General features: G+C 43.6%; 2 protein-coding genes across 3 annotated transcripts in view; one reads left to right on the top strand and one right to left on the bottom strand.

The window, feature by feature from the left end:
- The window catches only part of LOC149995687 (uncharacterized), a 276448-nt gene that overhangs the window by 204689 nt on the left and 46358 nt on the right, over window positions 1-25401 (top strand). The gene's annotated exons all lie outside the window — the stretch shown is intronic.
- Window positions 13923-25401, bottom strand: part of LOC149995691 (uncharacterized) — a 27343-nt gene continuing 15864 nt past the window's right edge. For both annotated transcript variants that reach the window (XM_090259999.1, XM_090259998.1), the window contains exon 3: window positions 13923-17794. In XM_090259999.1, the coding sequence (XP_090116125.1) occupies window positions 15723-17794 (2072 nt within the window). In that variant the 3' untranslated portion in view covers window positions 13923-15722. The remainder of the gene's footprint in view (window positions 17795-25401) is intronic.

Here is a 25401-nt window from a genome sequence, read left to right as displayed (position 1 = left end):
TGACTGCCTGACTATGTGCATTACTGGGCTTCAAAGCCACAAAATAATGGAAACCCTACCCAGGAAGGATGCAGGGACAGGGCATGACACAAGGAAGAGAGGTAGGGCCTATGATGCATTTCCTCTGGAAACAGCTCCCAGCATATCCTTCTCTGCTGCTGACATGAAGCTGGGTAGAAGCATGCATCCAAGTCCATTACAATCTCATTACAAGTTCAAAGAATTCTGTGAACATTATAGACCATAACACATGAGGGCCAATGTTCAAGAGTGCTATACAGATACAGGGGTAAGAGAACCAGTAAAACATGGATTAACGGAGGTGGAAATATCCCTGCGTTGGAAACCACACTGGAAGTGATGCGCAGTAAAACTAACAAGTTGGCTAAGTGTCAAAGGTGGAATAGGAGCCTTGACTTGGTAGCTCAGATGATTACAGTATTGTCCAGATATGCCAAGGATGTGAGTACGATTCCAGGTCAGGACACATAGGTGAAGCAACCAATGTCCTGGCTGGTGTGGCTCACTGGATCGAGCATCGGCCTGCAGACCAAAAGGTTGCAGTTTCTATTCCCATTCAAGGCACATGCCTGGGTTGTGGGCAAGGTCCCCAGTTGGAGTCGTGCGAGATGCAACCAAAAACTGAAGTTTCTCTCCTTCTCTTCTTCCCCACTCTCCCTAAAAGTAAAATAAATATAATAATTTTTTTAAAAAGACAGAAACTATAGTAACACAGTGGGGCACAAAAAGGAGAATATATACACAGAGAAATGCTGGTTACATCACCTAAGTGAACATACCAGGAGAAACAAAAAAAATGAGAAAGGCAGGAGCGAGATGTACCAGTTGAAGGGTAGGTGACATAGTGTTCCCAATGTCCTGGAGAAAACCCCAGGAGCCTCTGCCAGAGACCCTTGAAAGCTCTTGCTAAAGGTGAGGACCCCCACAATATGCACAGCAGAGGAGTCCCAGTGACTTTGGCATGGATCCCAGCTGCATGCTCCACAGAGGATACTAGCAGCTTTCACACTGAGGGCACCAAGAGCCATCACCAGGAGCAGCCTGTGGGAAAATAGGTGAGCTGTAACCCTCCCCCATTTCAGAACCAGGGCAGCCACACCTCACAACCCAGAGCAACACCTCTTCAGAAAATGCCAATATTGGAGGTGGGATTCCAAGACTGTCACTTGAGTGCTCATGTCTCAGGAACTGAAGCCATGACCACTGTGGGGTAGCCGGATCCTCAGACACCAGAGATACTGTGTCTCTGTGGGTACCTGTGCACTGGTCACAGGCTCCAGGCCTGACGTACGTGTGACTGCATCTTACACAGCAAAATCAATGCCCTTGGGTGAGATTCAGTAACTAAGACCCTATACATGCTATTGCTTTGTGTCTACTCACACCCTAGAATCATGATTCACACCTGCTCCACAGGTGTCCAAAGATCAGACACCAATTCCACCATCACCATGAGGACACCCTGCACTTGCCACCAAAAGGAAACCACTCTGCTGAAACATTTTCCAGGAGACAGCAAAACTGGTAAGTCCCCAGCAACCTTCTCTTCTGGTGTGAACACCCAAAGCCTTATATTGAGGACCCCTGCAATTTCACTAATGTTCACCTCAGGTTACACAGCTTCAGATACTAAGCTGCGGGGCCGCCTTGTACTGAGAACTGCAACAACCAACCAAGTCTGGACGGTGATACCACACACAGGTGAAGATCTCTTTCGCCCAAAACCTCTCCATAAACTGCAACAAATTCTGCTCTGTGAAATTACGGACATCTGCACAAGTCTATAAGAAATACACATACAGACTTCCAGCCAAGATGGAGGCCTAGAGAGACATGCAGGGTTGCCCTCCACAACTAAGGAGGAATACAACTCTCTGAAAACTAGAGACTACCAGAAGTTCTAGGAAATCAAGCTGCATGGAAGTACAACAAAAAAGATATAAAGAGGAAATACTCTTCCAAACAAGTAGGAGGACGGAGCCAGGGTGGAGAGGACGCGGTGTGGAGGCGGCAGTTGCGGCTGCGGCAGCAGGCTGGCGGAAAGCAGTTACACGTATTAAACAGTCAGGAGGGACACCTGGGAGCGATCCCAGAACCTGACCAGACCCCGAAAGTCACTGTCCTAGCGCCAAGGAAAATCAAGCCTCATTGCTTCTGACTGTCCAAAAAAGTGTGGATTGAGGCAGAGGAAGAAATGCCGGTCTCTCGGCAGAGTCCGCTTGTTTAAAGGGATTCCACAGTGCTAGAACACCCGCACCCACCTACTCTGGGAACGACAGGCAAGGCAACAGATAGAGAGTTGCCAGTCCCATATGAAAGTGGGAAAAGCGCTTTGAAAAAAGACAAGTGCTCAGCAAGCTGCCTTGTTCCCTCTCTGACCCTCCCCCACATACAGCACCACAACGTGGTTTAACGGGTCGCCCTGTACTGATGAATCCCTAAGCCTCCGCCCCCTATAGTGTAGGCGCAAACACAGAAAGATAAGGAGACAGAGAAGTATGATCCAGAAACAGGGCCGGATCAAGGTTCCAGTGGCACAACTAAGCAATGAGCAAATAGCACACCTAACAGATGAGGAGATTAGCAGAAGCACAGTTTAAGGCATTGGTGATTAGGATGCTGACAACTCTGTCAACAAACATTAAACAGGACAGGGAAAGAATGAAGGCTATCCTGGCTGAAACAAAGGAAAATCCATATGAAACAAGTGGTGAAGGAAAGGAAACCAGGGTTCAAATCAGCAAATTGGAACATAATGAAGAATCAAACAGTCAATCAGTACAGAAGGAGGAAATGAGAATTCAAAAAAATGAGGAGATGCTTAGAAACCTCTGGGACAGCTATAAATGTGCCAACATCCAAATCATAGGGTTGCCAGAGGGGAAGAGGGAGAACGAGAGATTGAAAAATTATGTGAAAAAATAATGAAGAAAAACTTCCCTAATTTGGGGAAGGAAATGGACATACGGGTCAGGGAGCCCAGTGTCCCAAACAAACGAGACCCAGGGAGGATCACACCAAGACACATCATAATCAAAATGCCAAAGGTTAAGGATAAAAAGAGAATCTTAAAATGCAGCGAGAGAGAAGAGAATTACTTACAAAGGAGTACCTATAAGACTGTCAGCTGATTTCTCAGCAGAAGAAGATGAAGAAAGACAAACAGAGGAGCAAGGTAAAAAGGGGAAAAATGACAATGAATAAGTACCTATCAATAATAATATATATTTTTTACATGAATACTTTTTTAAGTGGGAAAGGTTCTATAAACCTTCAAAGGCATTTTTTTCCTTATAGCATTCTTTTTTCTTGTTTTGTATTACAGTTGTCCCACTTTCTCCCCCATTGCTCCCCCCCTACCCAGCTCACCACTTCTCCTACAGTCAAGTTCCATCCCGTTGTCCATGTCCATGGGTCACTTATACTAGTTCCTTGACTAGACCCTTCCCTTACTTACCCGCGTTCTCTCCTTCCACCTCTTCGCCTTATAACTGTTAAGTCTGCTACTAGTTTACATGCCTCTGGTTCAATTCTCTTTTGTTTGTGTTGTTCATTAGTTTCCTGTACTAGGTGATATCATATGGTATTTGTTTTTTGTTGCCAGGCTTATGCCGCTAAACATAATTCTCTCTAGTTCCATTCATGTTACCTGTAGAGGCCCTGGCAGGGTAGTTCAGTTAGTTAAGAGTACCATCCCGATACACCAAGGTTGCAGTTTTGATCCAGGATCAGAGCACATACAAGAAGCAACCAATGAATGTAGAAATCAGTGGAAAAACAAATTAAAGTTTGATTCTGTCTTCCTTATTCTCTTTCTCTTAAAAAAATCAATTAAAAAAAATTCAGGTGTGGAAGGTATATACTTCAATGTCTAAAGGGCCCTATGTGATAACCAACAGCTACCAGCATATTCAACAGTGACAAAGCATAAGCTTTTTCTCTAAGATCAGGAACAAGTGAAGGATGCGTACCCCCATCATGGCTTTTCAAAAATAGTACTGGATGTTCTAGCTCAAAAAAGGAGGCAGGAAAAAGAAATGAAGATAGCCAAATTAGAAAGAGGTAAAACTCCCTGTGTTTATAGACAACATGATCTTAAGCAAAGAAAATCCTAAAAAACTCTACCAAAAAAAAAAAAACCCCACAAAAAAACAAAAAAACCCTGCCAAATTGAATAAACATGCTCAGAAAATTTGCAGAACCCCAAGTGTTTATAAAAAATCAGTTCATCTACACACAATAAAATATCTCAATAATTAAGAAATCTCATTTACAAAAGCATTAAAAACAATAAACAGCCCTGACTGGTGTGGCTCAGTGGATTAAGCACTGACCTGTGAACCAAAGGTCGCCGGTTTGATCCCCAGGAAGGGTACATGCCTGAGGTACAAGCCGGGTCCCAAGCTGGGGGCACATAAGAGGGAATCACACACTGTCGTTTTCTCCCTTTTTTTCTCCCTCCTTTCCCCTCTCTTGAAAAATAAGTTTTAAAAACCCTAAAAAAAGAAAAAAACACCCCACACATATAATAAAACATTTAGGATTCGACTTCATCAAGGGCTTGAAAGACCTGGACTCTCAAATCTGTAAGACACCAATGAAAGAAACTGAAGACACAAATGAATGAAAACATATCCTGCATTCTTGGATTGGAAGAATTATTACTGTTAAAATATCTCTACTAAGCATAGCAACGTACTGATTTATTAAAATCTCTACCAAAATCCAATGGCACGTTTATCAGAAGGAAAAAAGAATCCTGAAATTGAAACCACAAATGAGCTCTAATAGTCACAGCATTTTGAGCAAGAAGATCAACGATGGAGTTAGAGACATCATACTTCATGATTTAAACCATACTTGTAAAATAACAGTAATCAAGACAGACACAAATACAATACAGACACACAGATCTAAGAAAGAAAATATAAACGGCACAGAAATAAACCCACATATATGGTCAGTTTCTCTTTCACAAGGACACCAAGAACACAACACTGGGAAAGAATAGTTTCCTCAAAAAATGGTACTGAGAAAACTGAATATGCACCTACAAGAAACAGACTTCTGGACAAGATGGAGGTGTACACAGACACGCTGTGTCTCCCTCCAGAACTAAGAAGTAATACAACTACCTCAAAACTAGAGGCAACCATAAGTTCTAGAAAATCAAACTGCATGGAAGTCCGGTAGACAAAGATATAAAGAAGAAATACTCATCCAGGCACTTGGGAGGGGCGGAGCCGGGGCAGAGAGGACACGGTGTGGTGGCAGCAGCGGCAGAAGCAGCAGTGGCAGCAGTAGCAGCTGGTCAGCAGAAAGCGCAGTCCCACGTTTTAAAAAGTCAGGAGGGACACTTGGAGAGCATTCCCAGCTCCTACCGGGCCTCACTGCTCACAGTCCCAGCACTGGGGAAAATTAAGCCTCATTGTTTCTGACTGTACAGATCAGTGGGGGTTGGGGTGGAGGCAGAAACTGCCAGACTCAGCAGAGTCTGCTTTTTTAAAGGGACCCCACAGTCCTAAAATGTCCGCAGACCCACCCACTCTGGGAAGGATGGCCAGGGCAGCAGCTAGAGAGGTGTCACTCCAATGAGGAAGTGGGAGAGGTGCCTGAAAAGGGGGCGAGTGCTGGGCTGGCAGCATTCTACCCTCTTGAACCCCTCCCCCACATACAGTGCCACATCATGGTGAAACAGGTCGCCGTGTACTGAAGAATCGTTAAGGTTCTGCCCCTTACAACTTAACAGGAACGACAGCTCTACCTGGGACATGGAGGCAAACAAACACAGGATCCTGTCAGAATGAGTGGAAGTATGGCCTAAAAGGTGAAACAGATAAAGGTACAAGTGGGAGAACTAAGCAATGAGGAGATCGACAACCTAACAGATGAGGAGACAGACAACCTAACAGACGCAGAATTCAAAACACTGCTGATAAAGATGCTCACAAGCTTGACAGATATGCTTGAGTACGGATAACGCATAAGAGAAGAAGTGAAGGCTATGCTACGTGAAACAAAGGAAAATCCACATAAAACCAATGGCGAAGGGAAGAAAACAGTGGTTCAAATTAATGATTTCAAATACAATGAAGAAAAAAAGACAACCAGTACAGAATGGGGAAGCAAGAATTGAAAACAATGAGGAAAAATTCCCAAATTTGGTGAAGGAGATGGACATACAGGTCCAGAAAGCACAGAGGATCCCAGGAGAGCTGGACCCAGAGCAAACCACACCTAGAAGCATCATTACTCAGATGCCAAAGGTGAAAGATAAAGACAGAGTTCTAGGGGAAGCAAGAGAGAGGCGGAGAGTTGCTTACAGGGGGGTACCTATAGGACTATCAGCTGATTTCTCAGAGGATATTTGCAGGGAGGAAGGGAGTGCCAAGCAGTATTCAATGTGATGAAAGGCAAACTGCAACTAGGATATCTACCAAAGCTATCATTTGAAATGGAATGGCAGATGAAGTACTTCCCAGACAAAGTGAAGCTAAAGTAGCTTATCATCTAAATATCTTATCAAAGATGGAAAAATGGCCAACTGATATACATAAGAAATGTTCTTTCTCACTAATCATAAAAAACATGCAAATCAAAACTATAATGATTCCACTCTCTCTTGATAAGATGGCTATGATCCAAAGAGAAAAGTATTGGTACAGATGGAGATATAATGGGACCCTCGTTCACTATGTATGAAATTTTTAAAAGCCCTGCCTGGTGGGGCTCACTGAATTAATCACAGTCCTACGAACTGAAAGTTTGCCAGTTTGAGTCCCAGTCAGGGCACAGGCTGGGACTGTGGGCCAGGTCCCTGGTTGGGACCATGCAAGTCAACCTACTGATGTTTATCCCCCACATTCATGTATCTCATTCTCTCGTTCTCTTTCCTTCACCCTCTATGAAAATAAAGAAATTAAATACTTATTTTTAAAAAATTCAAAATTAGTTAAAAAACTGTACAATGCGAGGATCTGGAATATAGGGACAAATGGAAACCTGTTTGTCAAAAGATATAAACATTCCTTTTAAAGATGAGTGAGCCTGTCCTCCCTTGCTGCTTGAGAATTAGCTGCCATCATGAATGACACAGTGACTATCTGGACGAAGAAATTCATGACCAGCAGATTTCTTCAGGGGAAACAAATAATCATTCAGTTCCATTACCCTTGCAAGGTAAAAGTACCCAAGACAGAAATTCAGAAAAAACTAGCCAAAATGTATAAGACCAAACCATATATCATCTTTGTGTTCCCATTCAGAACCAATTTTGGTGGTGGGAAGACAATTGCTTAGGCGTGATTTATGATTCCTTGGATTATCCAAAGAAAAACAAACCCAAACACAGAATTAATTGCAAGACATGGCCTATATGAGAAGAAGAAGACCGAACGAAAATAGAGAAAGGAACGCAAGAACAGAATGAAGAAAGTCAGGGGGACTGCAAAGGCAAATGTTGGTGCTGGCGAAAGGAAAGAGTAAAGATTCTTCAGTAACTTTATCTCTGGTGATGATGCAGATTTTCATGAGAGTATTAATAAAAGACTTTTTATGTGTCCCGTTATTGGGGAAAAAAAAAAAAAAGATGAGTGAGCCCTGGTTAGTGTGGCTCAGAGTAAGAGTGCTGGCATGGAAACCAAAAGGTTGCTGGTTCCATTTCCCTGTCAGGGCACATGGCTGGGTTACAGGCCAGGTCCCTGGTTGCAGACATACGAGAAGGCAACCAATGCTGTATCTATTTCTTCTGCTCTTCCCTTCTCTCTAAAAGTAAATAAAAAAATCTTCAAAAGAAATAAAAGAGAAAATGTTAAATTCTGAGGATATCGTTAAGAGCATGGTGACTATAGTTCAAAATGTAATGTAGCTAAAATTTACTCAGGAAATGTTATTATTTACTTATTTATTTTACTCCCTTATGATACAGTATGAATGGCCTTTACTGGTTTCATTGACAAGTGGGAAAGGAGGGGATATGACAGCTCCAACTCATGAACCGGCTTCCCACACTCTGTGTCCACCCTCAGAAACTGAGTAGATATTAAGCATCTTAAGCATGAATGAAAAAATGAGACAAACTTATGTAGTGATGGATGGTCAATTAACTTCACTGTGGCAATCATTTCACAAAATATAAAATCAGCAGATTGTCCACTTTAATATATACAAGTTTATATCGCAACAAGGCTTTACCAAAAGGAAAACAGACCTAAGCACTGCACACTGGGCAGGAGAGTGTTAAAAAGGGGCACATGGTTCAATTGAGTAATGACCATGACAACCCTGCCACTCCTGGCCGTGCCAGGCAGGAGGAAATGACACCTAAAAGAAGGAATCAACCCTGGATGCAGAAGTGCTACGGATCTGGACACATTCACGCAGACACTGAGAAGACAAGCATCATCAGAGAAGAGGGCGGTGCAAACCGGCCCCAGCAGTGCAGCAACTACCCGGAGAGGGGAACAGCCAGCAGTGCCTGTGACCACACCTGCGGACTGAGAAAGGTCTTGGGGTGAATGAAGTAGAGTCCAGCCCAAGTCACTGGTGAGGCTGTGGCTCTTACCCAGAGACGATATAAGTGAAAAGTTGTCCAGCATCACACGCAGGTACAGGCGTCTCTGGGCCTCATCAAGCAGCCTCCATTCCTCCAAGGAGAAGTGCACGGCCACGTCCTCAAACGTCACGCTGGCCTGTTACAATGGGGACAGGAAGAAACATGAAAATTCTGACTCTGAGAGTCCACAACACACGTCCCCGCACATCCATCCCACCTCGTCCTCCTCCAAAGCTCCCCACCTCAGAGGAATTCCATAACCAGCTGCCACGCGTGCCCACCCTTTCCTCAGTGTCCCCTTTATTCCTTATGTTCAGCACTCAGCCACATCACGCAGGAACGCACAGATGTGATCCAATTATGCTCCTGGCTTGTAGGGCCCCACCCACCCCGGAATTAATTCCCCCTGGGGTCTCCAGATTGTGACAAGACACAGACAAAGGTGGGCTCAGGCTTCACCCTTCACCCCAATACAAGGGCCCTGGGGCCATAACTCACACTTTCTCTACACCCACACGTTCTGTAGGTTGTTCCTCTCACACCCTCGGTCCCCGGCAGAGCTCCCCCAGCCCCGCATTTGTGGAGGGGCTGCTCTGACGGCCTCCTCTGCGCAGCTGACTCTCGCTTGGCATTCTCCTCCCAGAAGCCCATGTGACCGTCAGACGCCCACGACCCCCTTCCACCCGTGTGCCTACTCAGCAGCCACAGCGGGCTTGCTCCACTGTTAACCCCAGCCCTGACGGTGTCCACGCCGGGCGCAGTGACACTCAGAGGTGACCCGTCTGCCCCAGGCCTTACCCACCAGCAAGACCGAAACCCCTCAGGCCCCGACAGCGCACAGCACACACCTGGGTGGGTCCTGCAGCGGCGAACAGGCAGGAGCTCTGCCCTCGGGGTCCTGTCACCTCAGTTCCTCCGCTGCCTCCAGGACCCTCCCGGCCACTCACCCCATCGGAGCCTCGTCACCGGCCTCAGTGACCGAGACCGCCTCCCTCCTCACCGGCATCTCCGCGCGCAGCGCCCTCCTGAGGTGCCGAGCACGGACACCCTCCGCATCCCGCACCCTGCTCTCTCTGACCAGGTAACAGCAGTCCCAACAGCGACTGCGCTCCGCCACCTAAACGCCGCCCGCGGGGGCCTGGGCCGCGGGACCTGACAGGCGCCCCGCACCTGGGCTCGGCGCCTCGGTAGGCGGAGGGGGGCCCAGGGACGGCGCTGGAGACGCGCACTCACCACAGCCGAGCGCCTCAGCGCGGCGGCCGCCATCGGACTGTGTGGGAACAGCCCGGCGAGGGCAGCGGGAACGGAAGGCGCGCAGGACACAGCCATCCCGGTCCAGGGCCGCAGCGAAACGACCGTTGCTGAACCCCCACAGCGGTATTAATGGCCGTCAGAGAGAGCATCCCGGAAGTCACGCCCGAAGTGGATAAATACTACGAAAATGACTTTAATTTGATCTGTAATTGGCTGAACTCAACGCATGTTCTTATGGGCAATGTAGTTCGCAGCGCTCTAGACACTACAGGGAAAGGAGTTCCCCTCCCTGAGCAATCGCAGTGTTTGCAACCAGATTGATCATGAAAAGCGCTGCTGCTGCCCGGAGGCAAGGTCTTCGCTTGTTAAATGCGCCCGAAACTCAACAGGCACCGTAACAGTATCTACCTGAAGACACCTTCAGGGCTCAGTCCCACAAGACTGCCCCTCCCCCCTTCAGATACCAATTGCATGTCCAGGTGTTATCTGTGCTTCAGAACAAGACACTACTTTGTTATTTCTTACTTACACAATGTTCACACAGGATAATTTTATTAACTTTTTTAGAGAAACAGGACTGGAAAGAAAGAGAGAAGGATAAATTTTGCCTTCCAGATGTGCTTTGATCAAGGATTGAACTTGAAACCAAGGTAAGTAACCTGAGAATCAAATTTGCAAACTTTTGGTATGTGAAACCATGATACAACGAAGTGATCTACCCAACCAGGACACAACAGAGTATTTTAAACAAAAAACCACAAGGCAGCCCTGGCTGGTTACTCAGTTGGTTAGAACATCATCCTTGTAGGTCAAAATTCAGGTTCAATCCCATAAGGACAAATAAAACAATCAATGAGTGCATGAATATGTAAAACAACAAATGGTTGTTTATCTTCTGTCTCTCTCAATAATAACAAATAAAACCACAGGGAAAAAACGGCATCACTCATGCTACAAGCCATCGATACCAAATGTAGTTCAATTCCTGATGTAGTTATAGTTTCAAACTCTGCCAGAAACGTATTTAAATTTTTATCCCCCAACAAAAATTGCTTTCGGTGTGGTCAATATTAATATCTTTCTGTAGTTTGCTCACTCCAAATACTTCCAGAAATAATCTCCAGTCCCCATGGAAACACAGTCGCTGCATTCAGAGCAGCAATGCTCATTATTTCCCAGCGAGGACATTACATGGTTAAATCCAAACCTGTTATCTCAGGTTTAGCTGCCCACCTTCCAGCCATCAAGGATGCAAAAACTACAGCATCTTGGCAGCCAATGTAAACTTGCTACATGACCATATGTTCTGATACATGTCTTTGAAAAAGTAGACCATATGCCAGCATATTCAGTAAGAAATGAAATGGACAAAAACATTTTTTTCAGTCAGAACTTAAATAGAAATAAAGCCAGAGGGCATGTTTGAAGAACTAAAAGGCATGGTGATACCTGATCCACTTGCTTTAGGGCTCCATATCTGCCCATCCCTGAGTCCCCTACACCTGTCTGGAATGTTCTTGATCTGACCACTGAGGAAATACAGAGCTTCCAGATGCTCACCCTAAAAACTTTTGACAAGGCAGCCCTGCTCTGAGAAATCGCCCAGACTTCCGTGGCAACAGATAACTGGTTTATTGAGGGAACAAAGGAAGGGGAAAGGGGAAAGGCAATTCCCTGGACTGATTCAATGGCTGGTAGGAGCAAGGGAAATTGCAGCGGGGGTGGTGGTAGTGGGGATGGCTCCTGGCCCTCCTAGTGGGCCTGTAGGAATCCACTCCGGCACTTCTGCAGGCACCTGTTTTATACACCTTCCCATAAGGGGGAGTTTCCTTATCGACATATTCAGTAGGTCATTTCCATCTCATTGCTTTCCCCCACCCACACCAGCTTAGTTGATATATAGGACTAAATCTATTAGCATTTTCTCTGGGAAAGTTTCAGTATATCAACATATCTTTTGGGAATGGCTAAGTCCACGGCTAGGTTGATGACCAAAGTCCAGGTGTACATGATCTGACAACTTTGTACCTTAGGAAATGAAGAGCATGAAGATAATGTTTTTAGTTTTTCAGTGAACCTTAGTGTCTTTAGAACAATTGTTGGATATGTGTATTTGACCTGATTAAAGCAGAAGTTACAAATGCAGTGCATTTTACTCACGTCTTTGATGAAGATGGGAGTTAAAAATTAACCATGACACCTGTTCAAAACATGCCAAAAAACTGTATAATACAAATAACTAGATAATCAGACTGTACCTGCCACTAATTAGATTCCCAGGCTGCTCTTAGGGGAAACTGGCTATGACCATGGTCATTATTCCCTTTAAAATGACCTACATTTAGCCCTTGCTGCTGTGGTTCAATGGATTGAGTACTGGCCAGCAAACCAAAAAGTCACCACTTTGAATCTCAGTCACGGAATATGCCTGGGTTGGGAGCCAACTACCCATTTAGAGGTTTGCAAGAGGCAACCGACTGATGTCTCTCACACATCAATCCTTTCTCCTTCTCTTTTTCCCTTTCTTTCCCTCTCTCGAAAAATGAACAAAATGTAATTTAAAATTACCTAAAGTTAGTATTTCTTTTATCACTTGAGTCCTAAAAAGTCTATTTCTAAAAGTTGTTTAGCTGGAAAACCAGTCTGACGTGCCACAATGATGCATACCTGAAAATAAAATGTTCTGAATAAATGACCCATGCACTTCGAGAACAAGGTGGGGACTGAATGTGGGAGTGGGGGGTGGACAGTCCAGTGCAGAGCAACTGGGGGAAAAAGTGGGACAACTGTAATATAACAATAACAAAAGAAAACCAAATAATAATATAAAAAGGAAAACACAATCACCTGAACACAATGCTCTAAAGTACCAGAGAGCTCATAAGACCTACTCAGGGCAGCTACATCTGTTGAAATTAAAAATCAGCGACACTTAAAAAGGTTTCAGAAATTCAGCACTAATCCAAGGCATTCTCCTGAGAGCAGTGAGGCTGGAATGACAAAGGAAAAGGGGTGAGATTTCTGAGGGTGTCCATACATGCCACCTGGTGCCTTTTAAATGGATTGTATGGTTCAGGAAGGTACCCAGCCACAGAGCACCAATGGCAAACGTGTCATCAGGGATGCTGTGCAATCCTGTCTTCCGTAAGAAATGCCCATCACCCTCAAATCTCCTGAGCTGTGGAAACAATGACCCCACCTGGTTTGGCTCATTGCCTCCCTTCTCATAAAATTGGGAGGAAGAATCTCACTTGAGGCCAGAGAGTACTGGACACTTAAGTCAGGGTTTACATTCAGGACCATGTTCTTACACAAACAGCCCTGGTGCACACACGGGGACACTGGAAACGGAGAGGTGGGTTCAGAAGATGTCAGGGCTGCAGGGAAGACAGAGTCTACTCCAGCCGCTCTGGACAAAGGACAGAATCACATTGCCAGTGAGTCCCCAAATGGAAAATGGAGGAGCAAAACACTAAGAAGACCATTTCTGCAGACCTCGAGTAATATATATAAATACAGTTTCAGGGTTCGTATCCACGTGTCCACAGTCCAGCAGGGTTAGTGTCAAAGGCATATACCAACAGCCCATGACCAGTCTACTGAGGCATCAAATTCACCACAGTGAATGGGATCCACGCCCGTCACATATAATGCAGGTGAAGGGGAAGAAGAAGGCCTGAATCACCAAGGCCTCATTAGTACCAAGCCCTGTGTTAAACTCAGTTGATACACACATAATGCAGCTGAGGGTCACAGAATTTCCCTCTGGAGATGACACCAATGATGGCGATCCCATGAAGACTGGGTCCAGCGGTGAGCACACTGGGACATCAGAGGAACGGGAAAGCTATCATCACAGTAATTCCAGCAGTGGAAACAGCACCAGCAGCTGACCTTCCGTTTCCTCCCCAGCCATGTGCCCACAGCTGAGGGCTTCACAGGTGGAGATGTTGTCCCCAGATGTGCTACCAGACTCATTCGTTTGAATGTTAGCTCTTGAATCTGACACTTGTCTGGTGTGTGACCTTGGAAATCTCACTTCATCTTTCAGATCCTTATTTCCCCCCAAATAACCTGAGTGCTTTAACAATAAAAAAAAAAAAACCCTCAAAAACTGAACTTTATACACATGGAGATAGTACATGTAAATTGCTAGTGACATTTTAAAAAGTGCCTAAATATTACAAAAGCAAACTTTGTGTCCCAATCATCATAGAAAATAGGTTTAGCACTACAATGACTCCACCATCTCTTTCCTCAGCCCCTCTATGGTCAGTATTGCATCAGTCCGATGAAATATGGTGAATAATGAACATTTACACTTGAGTCCACAGGAATGGTGCCTGTGTCAAGAACCAAATACCTGAAGGATGGTCCCCTTATCTTCTTTTATGCTCTGTAGGAATGTCTTTGAGGTGGACATCACTGAGTGGTTACCAGAATCCACAAAACCCTCAGATTATTTTTGTTTTGCCCACAGTGATGTCAGCTACATATAATAATCATGCCTGAAGAGTCCGCAGATCTGTGTAGACTGTTCATGCAGTCACAGTCACAGAAACAATTCTGGATGTATGTTTAGCAGAGGCACGTTCCATCTCGCTGGAGGCAGTCTACTCCAATCTCAAATAGGCTGGTGTTTCTGTAGCAACTATGGTTTTCCTTGGACCCAGTTTTCAACCAGTGACACTATCCCAACAAACAGTGGGCAACAGGTCATACGACTTTCTGGAGACAGGGGAAGATATACCCACAACAGTGTAGGTATAATCTGTGATATCGCTGTCAGGAAAGGAAAGAACAGGCTACACTGATAGTTGCCTGCGGTTCTCATACCTTCTTTCTCCTCAGGTGCCCCTCTAAGACTCCTAAAACTTACAGCATCCAAATCAGGACCAGAACATCAGTCCCTCCATTCTAGGGGGATGTGGACAGCTATACAAAGTTGCTGACAACTGCCCATTTATTTCATGCCATCATACAGTCCGCCCAAAAGCAGAGAAATTCAAGACCCTATAATATTGTCTACCTCTTCATGTTTGTACAGCCCAAATCAGTTAATAAACTACCCTATAGAGTAAAAAGAACAAAATTAAAGAAACTTAAGACAGGAAGGACTGACCAGCGAGTCTCAGTTAGTTGGGTGATGTCCAACAAAGGAAAGGGTGACAAGTTCTATTCACGGTCAGGGCACACGCATAAGTTGTGGGTTCAGTTCCCGTTCAGGTGTGTGAAAGAGGCAACGAAACAATATTTCTCACCTCTTCCTGCTTCCCTTTTTTCTTCTCTAAAATCAAATGAATAAAATCTTTAAAAAAAAATAAAACAAAGAAAAAAGCCTGAATTATTGAACAAGCCAACTCAATGTGCAGTAGGTGCTTCACAAGTTCATAAACTAGAAATCTCGTCACAAATATCGCCTGAGATGAACATATTCCGGTACAAGTAGTCATTTCTCTGAAAGCTAAGTACAGAACTCATGACCTTCTCTAGGGTAACTAAGAACCAAGTCCATACCCAAATTACTAATAAAACAAAGCTGATTCCGTTGTGGCTCCAGTCTTTTCCATTTTGCTACAAAATTTATGAGACCAGAGGTCAGCTGCCCTAAGCACATTAGGTTGCTGAATGATGCCGATGCTGTGGACCTGCACTGTCGTAAAGATGAAAGGACTATAGTGACAGATGGAGCTGCACCATAAACCTAGAAGAAGCCATGGGTAAGTCAGAAAGAGCAACATATCTACAGAGACTTCTCTATATAAATGAAAACTATAAGAAATTTCCACACTGTGGATATTGATATGTCACATTTCAATTTGGACAGCTGGCACTTCAAATACTTGCCTTCAGGTTGCTACATTGAACAAGACATTGCAATTTCCCAGCACTCTTAAGGCTTTTGTCTAGTGTGAATTCTGAGATGCCTGAGAAGTACAGAACGATACACGAAAGATTTCCCACATTCACTGCAGTCATATGGCCTTTCTCCAGTGTGAATTTTCTGATGATAATGAAGTTTACCAGTAGTGATAAAGGATTTTCCGCATTCACTGCAGTCATATGGCCTTTCTCCAGTGTGAATTCTCTGATGATTACGAAGTTTATAACGATCCATGAAAGATTTCCCACATTCACTGCAGTCATATGGCCTTTCTCCAGTGTGAATTCTCTGATGATTACGAAGTTTATAACGATAGATGAAAGATTTCCCACATTCACTGCACTCATATGGCCTTTCTCCAGCGTGAATTCTCTGATGATTATTAAGTTGAGTCCTACTTATAAAAGATTTCCCACATTCACTGCAGTCATATGGCCTTTCTCCAGTGTGAATTTTCTGATGATTACGAAGTTTAGAACGACACATGAAGGATTTCCCACACTCACTGCAGGCATATGGCCGATCTCCAGTGTGAATTCTCTGATGATAAAGAAGGTGAGTACTGTTGATAAAAGATTTCCCACATTCACTGCAGTGATATGGCCTTTCTCCAGTGTGAATTCTCTGATGATTACGAAGTTTAGAACGATCCATGAAAGATTTCCCGCATTCACTGCACTCATATGGCCTTTCTCCAGTGTGAATTGTCTGATGATTACGAAGTTTAGTACTAGTAATAAAAGATTTCCCACATTCACTGCAATCATATGGCCTTTCCCCGGTGTGAATTCTCTGATGATAAAGAAGTTGAGTACTGCTCATAAAAGATTTCCCACATTCACTACAGTCATATGGCCTTTCTCCAGTGTGAACTGTCATATGATTACGAAGTTTAGTACTAGTAATAAAAGATTTCCCACATTCACTGCATTTATATGGCCTTTCCCCAGTGTGAATTCTCTGATGATTACGAAGTTGAGTACTGCTCATAAAAGATTTCCCACACTCACTACACTCATAAGGCCTTACTTCTCTATGAGTTTTCTGGTGTCGAACAAGGTTCGATCTATCGTAAAAAGATTTCCCACACTCACTACACACATAAGTCCTTTCATCTGAGTGAGTTTTCTGGTGTCGAACAAGTGTCCACCTCCATTTAAAACACTTTTCACAATCACTGCATTCAAAAGGTTTTTTCCCAGTGCGAACGCTGTGATTTTGAATAAACACCGAGCTATGACTAAAAGATTGGGCACGTTCACTGCACATGTCATTGTTTCCTGCACTTTCCTGTATCTGGGAACAAATGAGGACAGATTTATGGCTCAAGGATTTTCCACATTTGATACACCTGTACTGCCTTGTTCCTGTAGGACTTTTTTGATGCCAACAGAGAGTTGAGCTTTCATTACAGGATTTTTCACTTTCATCACACGCATGGAAACTTTTCCCACTGTGACCTCTGCAGTGCCTAGCAAATGAGGATTTGTACGTGAATGTTTTTCCACATTCACTGCACACAAAACATTGTTTCCCAGTACGAACCTCCTGTTCCTCAGCAAGTATGTGTTGGGGGTTAAAGGCTTTCTCGCCTGGCCCAGAAGTGTAATGATTTTTTCTGCTTTCAAATGCTTCCCACTGGGTGCCTTTTTTTGGCTCCTTCACTTTATGGGTGTTCGGTTGGTGCTGATGTTCCAAGATGGCCAGGAAATCATTCTCAGCTTCACCACAGGTAAAGGGCTTCGCTGAGATATGGATCCTGCAGTTCTTCACAAATGACGGGCTGTTGTCACAACTTCTGGAAGGTTTCTGTCCCATATACTGCTGCTCCTGGTATGGGTGACAGTTTGCACTGAAATGAAATCGTTTTGCACATGCGCCACACCTCAGCAGTGTTGTGTTCTGTTGTGGTCCCTGCTGACCAACGAGGTTGAAAATCTCTCTCAAGACAGGCCCACAACTCGCGCAGGGGTGGCTCTTCTGAGAAGATGAAGATGCCTTGGGATTCCTTGCCTGTGACATTCGTACAGAACCGTTCTGTTCAATGGGTTTCTGCACATCCTCTGCGCCACAGCAGCAACCTGAACAAAAACAACAGTGGTGGATTACCTCCTGACTACAGGAGCAGAGAACCCCATCACACGTATTTATGTGTCACATATGGGCATGAATACAAAAATATCCTTTCTAAACCAGAAATTTCATTTGAAAAACTTCTTGACTATGTGTATTATTGCGCTTCAAAGCCACAGAATAACGGAAACCCTACCCAGGAAGGATGCAGGAACAGAGCATGACACAAGGAAGAGAAGCAGGGCCCATGATGCATTTCCTCTGGCAAGAGTTTCCTGCATATTCTTCTCTGCTGCTGATGTGAGGTTGTGTGGCCAACCGCTCTTCGTGGTTTAAGGAACTGTAGCCCCGGCCTGAGCATAACGAGCCGCCAGCTTTCTGGCCGCGCTGGCTGCTAAGTCTCCACATAAGACTGTGTGTGGAACATGACTGACAACCACTTAGAGGTTTGCCATGGCAATTAGATAAAAGGATGCTCATTATGCTTTAGAACTTGCTCTGTTTTCCTTATCAGCAATGTAGTATAAGCTATCTTAACAAGGAGTACATGAAACCTTGCACCTGGTAAAGATGTTTTATAAACCCTGAAACAGACTGGTCACTGCAACCCGTATACTGGTGTGTGTAATATGTTACTGTCAAACGCCTAATGACTACTGACGATTTATGAATTTTAGCCTTGTATCTCTTGCATTTATCCTCCTCAATAAAAGGCATAGGGGATAAAGGATTGGATGCTGGTGTCCACTAGAGAGACAGTGACCTTCCTTCCCCAGACATAATAAAGTGTCCTGGATAAAAGTTTGTTCCGACGTGGTCACGAAGCCTGTACTGGACAGAGCAACTTCCAACCGAGCCCTAGGGTGTGTGTGGCACCTCCACCATAAGGCTGGGTAAAAGCACGCATCTAAAAACATTACAATCTCATTACAAAATCAAAGAATTCTGTGAATATTATAGAGCATAATACATAAGGGCCAATGTTCAAGACTGCTATACAAATAGAAGGGTAAGAGAACCACTAAAATGTGGATCAACGGAGGTAGAAATATCCCTGGGCTGGAAACCACACTGGAAGTGATGCGTAGTAAAACTAACAAGTTGGTTAAGTGTCAAAGGTGGAATAGGAGCCCTGGCCTGGTAGCTCAGATGATTACAGTATTGTCCAGATATGCCAAGGATGTGAGTACGATCCCAGGTCAGGACACATATGAGAAGCAACCAATGTCCTAGCTGGTGTGGCTCACTGGATTGAACATCGTCCTGCAGACCAAACCGTTGCAGTTTCTACTCCTAGTCAAGGCACATGCCTGGATTACAGGCCAGGTCCCAGTTGGAGGTGTGCAAGAGGCAACCACACACTGATGTTTCTCTCCTTCTCCCTCTCCCTAAAAGTAAAATAAATATAATAATTTTTTTAAAAAGACAAAAATTATAGCAACACAGTTGAGCTCAAAAAGGAGAATATTCACACAGAGGAATGCTGGTTACATCACTCAAGTGAAAACACCAGAAGAGACAGAAGAAATGAGAAAGGTAGGAACCAGGTGTACCACTATAATGTAACAGGTGCGACAGCCCAAATCACAGAGGCAAACACAGAAAGATGAGGACAGCGAGTAGTATGATCCAGAAACAGGGCCGGATCAAGGACCCAGTGGCTCAACTAAGCAGTGGGCAGATAGCACACATAACGGATGAGGAGATAGAGAGCTTAAGAGAAGCAGTTTAAGGCATTGGTGATTACAATGCTCACAACTCTGACAACAAAGATTAAACAGGACAGAAAAAGAATGAAGGCCATCCGGGCTGAAACCAAGGAAAATCCATATGAAACATGTGGTGAAAGAAAGAAAACCATTTCAAATCAAAAAAATAACAGTCAACCAGTACAGAAGGAGGAAATGACAATTTTAAAAACTGAGGAGAGGCTTAGAAACGTCTGGGACAACTATAAACGTGCCAACATCTGAATCATAGGGTTGCCAGAAGGTGAAGAGGGAGAACAAGAAATTGAAAAATTATGTGAAAAAATAATGAAGAAAAACTTCCCTAATTTGGGGAAGGAAATGGACATACGGGTCAGGGAGCCCAGTGTCCCAAACAAAGGAGACCCAGGGAGGATCACATCAAGACACATCATAATCAAAATGCCAAAGGTAAAGGATAAAAAGAGAATCTTAAAATGCAGCAAGAGAGAAGAGGAGAATTACTTACAAAGGAGTACCTATAAGACTGTCAGCTGATTTCTCAGCAGAAGATGAAGAAAGACAAACAGAGGAGCAAGGTAAAAAGGGGAAAAATGACAATGAGTAAGTACCTATCAATAATAATATATATTTTTTACATGAATACTTTTTTAAGTGGGAAAGGTTCTATAAACCTTCAAAGGCATTTTTTCCCCTATAGCATTCTTTTTTCTTGTTTTGTATTACAGTTGTCCCACTTTCTCCCCCATTGCTCCCCCCGACCCAGCCCACCACTTCTCCTACAGTCAATTTCCATCCCGTTGTCCCTGTCCATGGGTCACTTATACTAGTTCCTTAACTAGACCCTTCCCTTACCCGCATTCTCTCCTTCCAGTCCTTCCCCCTATAACTGTCAGTCTGCTCCTTCTTTACATGCCTCTGGTTCAATTCTCGTTTGTGTTGTTCATTAGTTTCCTGTACTAGGTGATATCATATGGTATTTGTTTTTTGTTGCCAGGCTTATGCCGCTAAACATAATTCTCTCTAGTTCCATTCACGTTACCTGTAGAGGCCCTGATGGGTTAGATCGGTTAGTTAAGAGTGCTATCTGGATACTCCAAGGTTGCAGGTTTGATCCAGGATCAGAGCATATACAAGAAGCAACCAATGAATTCAGACACCAATGGAACAACAAATTAAAGTTTCTTTCTGTCTTCCTTATTCTCTTTCTCTTAAAAAAATCAATAAATAAAAAAAATAAGTTGTGGACGGTATTTACTTCAAAGTTGAAAGGGCCCTATATGTTAACTCACAGTTATCAGCATATTCAACAGTGACAAGGCATAAGCTTTTTCTCTAAGATCAGGAACAAGTGAAGAATGCGTACCCTCACCATACCTTTTCAAAAATAGTATTGGATGTTCTAGCTCAAAAAAGGAGGCAGGAAAAAGAAATGAAGATAGCCAAATTAGAAATAAGTAAAACTCCCAGTGTTCACAGACAACATGACCATAAGTGAAGAAAATCCTAATCAACTCTACCAGAAAAAAAACCCGAAAACCCTGGCCAGATTGAATAAACAACCTTAGAAAATTTGCAGAACCCCAAATGTATATAAAAAATCCATTCATCTACACATTAATAATAAAATACCTGAATAAAAAATTAAGAAATAAATCTCATTTACAAAAGCATTAAAAACAATAAAGAGCCCTGGCTGGTGTGGCTCAGTGGATTGAGCGCTGACCCGCGAACCAAAGGTTTCCAGTTTGATTCCCAGGCAGGGTACGTGTCTGAGTTGCAGGCCGGGTCCCCGGTTGGGGGCACGTAACAGGGAACCATATTTTGTTGGTTTTCTCCCTTTCTTTCTCCCTCCTTTACCCTGTCTTGAAAACTAAGTTTTAAAAACCTTAAAAAAATAAAAAACCCACACATATAATAAAAATCTTGGGATTAGATTTCATCAAGAGCTTGAAAGATATAGACTCTAAAAACTGTAAGACACCAATGAAAGAAACTGAAGACACAAATGAATGAATGAAATATTCTGAGTTCTTGCATTGGATGAACTACTATAGTTAAAATACCTATACTCAGATTGAGCGTCGGCCTGCGAGCTAAGTGTCGCTGGTTCGATCTTCCAGTCAGGGCACATCAGAGAAGGAAAACTCTGACTCCAAAAAACCTCCGCTGCCTTGCGGCATACCTCTTCAGGGGAAAGGCTAAGGGAGTAAACCCCGACAGAAAATCCGGAGCCGGAGTCCGTAAGGCGGTTTGACATTGTAGTCAACACCGGCAACTCCTGCGGCGCACCTGAAGCCAAGCTGTATTGACTCGTCTTTCCCTTGGATACTTCAGCTGCGAAGAGAGGGGGGGGTCTGCTGCATGGGCAACAGCAGACCCTCCATATCACCCTGCCCAGGCTCTGTAGCTTCAGCTTCACTGGAGAGGACACTCCAGCGTCATCGCAAGATGTCGATTCAACACGGGAGGAGACAGATACCGTGTCACTCCCGAGACGGACTGCACAACCATTCTCGGCGGTGCAGATAGACTCTTAAGAAGCTACACCATCGTCTCTGGAGACGAACAGCTGCCGACGACTCAGCAAATCTACATACCGATTTATTAAAACTTCTACCAAAATCTAATGATACGTTTATCAGAAGGAAAAAAGAATCCTGAAATTGAAACCACAAATGAGCTCTAATAGTCACAGCATTTTGAGCAAGAAGATCAACGATGGAGTTAGAGACAACATACTTCATTATTTAAACAATAGTTGTAAAATAACAGTAATCAAGACAGACACAAATACAATACAGACACACAGATCTAAGAAAGAAAATATAAACGGCACAGAAATAAACCCACATATATGGTCAGTTTCTCTTTCACAAGGACACCAAGAACACAACACTGGGAAAGAATAGTTTCCTCAAAAAATGGTACTGAGAAAACCAAGAAACAGACTTCTTTGCAAGATGGAGGCGTAGACAAACACACTGCGTCTCCCTCCAGAACTAAGAAGTAATACAACTACCTCAAAACTAGAGGCAACAGAAGTTCCAGAAAATTAAAATGCATGAAAGTCCAGCAAACAAAGATATAAAGAAGAAATACTCATTCAGGGAGGTGGGAGGGGCGGAGAGGACGCGATGTGGTGACGGCAGTAGCGGCAGGCCTGCAGAAAGCGCAGTCCCCATGTTTTAAAAAATGAGGAGGGACACTTGGGGAGCATTCCCAGCTCCTCACCAGACCTCACTGCTCATGGTCGCAGCACCGAGGAAAATCAAGCCTCATTGCTTTTGACTGTGCAGGACAATGGGGGTTGGGGTGAAGGCAGAAACTGCCAGACTACACAGAATCTGCTTATTTAAAAAGACCCCATAGTCCTATAATATACGCAGACCCACCCACTCTGGGAAAGACGGCCAGGGCAGCAGCTAGAGAGGCGCCAATCCGATGCGAATGTGGGAGAGGTGCCTGAAAAAGGAGCGAGAGCTGGGTTGGCGGCATTGTTCCTACTCGGACCCCTCCCCCACATACAGTGCCAGAAACTGGTGAAACACGTCGCCTTGTATTGATGAATCCCTAAGGCTCCGGCACTTACTATGTAACAGGAACGACAGCTCTACCTGGGACGTGGAGGGAAACAAACACAATATCCTGTCAGAATGAGGAAAAGTATGGCCCAAAAGGGGAAACAAATCAAGTATCCAGTGGGAGAACTAAGCCTTGAGGAGATAGCCAACCTAACAGATAAGAGGAGAGACAACCTAACAGATGAAGAATTCAAAACACTGGTGATAAAGATGCTGACAGGTTCACAGATATGCTTGAGTAGGGCAAACACATAAAAGAAGTGAAAGCTACAGTAAGTGAAACAAAGGAAAATCCATATGAAACCAATGGTGAAGGGAAGGAAACCGGGGTTCGAATCAATGATTTGAAACATAACAAAGAAAAAAAGTCAATCATTAAAGAATGAAGAAACAAGAATTGAAAACAATGAGGAAAACTTCCGAAATTTGGCGAAGGAGATGGACATACAGATCAAGGAATCACAGAGACTCCTGGGCGAGATGGACCCAGAGGGAAAGACACCAGGACGCACCATGACTCAGATGCCAAAGGTGAAAGATAAAGACAGAGTTCTGGGGGCAGCAAGAGAGAGGCGGAGAGTTGCCTATAGGGGGTGCCTATAGGACTATCAGCTGATTTCTCACAGGGCACTTTGCAGGAAGGAAAGGACTGGCAAGCAGTATTCAATGTGACGAAAGGCAACCTGCAACCAGGATATCCAGCAAGGCTATCATTTGGAATGGAATGGCAGATGAAGTGCTTCTCAGACAAAGTGAAGCTAAAGGAGCTTATCATCACCAAGCCATTATTATATGAAATGTCAAAGGGAATTAGTTAAGAAAAACATCAAAACTATGAACACTAAAATGACAATAAACTCAGAACTATCAACAAATGAATCAAAAAAATGAAAACAAAATCCAACTAAGCAAATAAGAATAGGAAGAGAATCATAGATATGTGGGTCATTTAGAGGGTTATCAGCTGAGAGTAGGGAGGGGGAGAAATGGGGAAATACTGCAGGGAATAAAAAAGGATAATTTGTTGGTACGAAATAGACAGGGGGATGTTAAGAATAATATAGGAAAGGGTGAAGCCAAAGAACTTACATGCATGACCCAAGGACATGAACAAAGGGGTTTGGGATTGCTGGAGGGAAGGGGGTTACTGGGCAGAGGGGAGCAAAGGGGAAAAAATTGGAACTACTATAACAACATTATCAATAAAATATACTAAAAAAAAAGGAGAAGAAACAAAACTGAAACCCTATCTCACACTATATACAAAAATTAATTACAAATGCATTAAAAACTTTAATGTAAAACATAAAAAGGTAAAATTCCTTGGAAAAAACCACTCCTTAACATTGGCTTTAGAAATAATTTTTTGGATGACACCAAAACCAGACAAGAAAGGCAAAAAGAAATGAGCCTGACTACATCAAACTAAAAAGCTTCTGCATAGAAAAGAAAGACATCAACAAAATTAAAAGTGAGGAAAGACAGTAAAGATTTGTAAAGGCTATCTCCCAAAAGTTAAATATCTAAAACATATCATCCCCATCTGTGGCACGGGAAAGAGACAACAAATCATTTCTCTCTCACATCGATGTTTCTTTCTCTTCCTCTCTCCGAATGTAATGAAAAAATGTCCTCAGGTAAGGATAAAAGGAAAAAATGGGCAAAGAATCTGAATAAATATTTTATGAAAGATGGAAAAATGGCCAACTGATATAAATAAGAAATGTTCTTCCTCAATAATCATAAAAAACATGCAAATCAAAACTATAATGATTCCACCCTCTCTTGATAAGATGGCTATGATCCAAAGAGAAAAGTATTGGTACAGATGGAGATATAATGGGACCCTTGTTCACTATGGATGAAATTTTAAAAATCCCTGGCTGGTGTGGCTCACTGGATTGACTGCAGTCCTATGAACCGAAAGTTCGCCAGTTTGAGTCCCAGTCAGGGCACAGGCTGGGCCTGTGCGCCTGGTCCCTGGTTGGCACCATGCAAGTCAGCAAACTGATGATACTTTTCCATATACATGTATCTCCTTCTCTCGTTCTCTCTCCTTCACCCTCTATGAAAATAAAGAAATTAAATAGTTATTTTAAAAAATTCAAAATTAGTTAAAAAACTGTACAATATCAGGATCTGGAGTATAGGGAAAAATGGAAACCTGTTGTTCAAAAGGTATAAACATTCCCTTAAAAGATGAGTAAGCCCTTCCTCCCTTGCTGCTTGAGGATTAGGCACCATCGTGAATGAAACAGTGACTATCCAGACAAGGAAATTCATGACCAACAGATTACTTCAGCGGAAACAAAAGGTCCTTCA

This window comes from Furipterus horrens, unplaced genomic scaffold (genome assembly GCF_987537825.1).
Source record: "Furipterus horrens unplaced genomic scaffold, mFurHor1.1.pri manual_scaffold_13, whole genome shotgun sequence".
Taxonomy (NCBI): Eukaryota; Metazoa; Chordata; class Mammalia; order Chiroptera; family Furipteridae; genus Furipterus; species Furipterus horrens.
The sequence above is the reverse complement of the archived record's forward strand: the minus strand, read 5'-3'. Positions and strand labels throughout refer to the sequence as shown.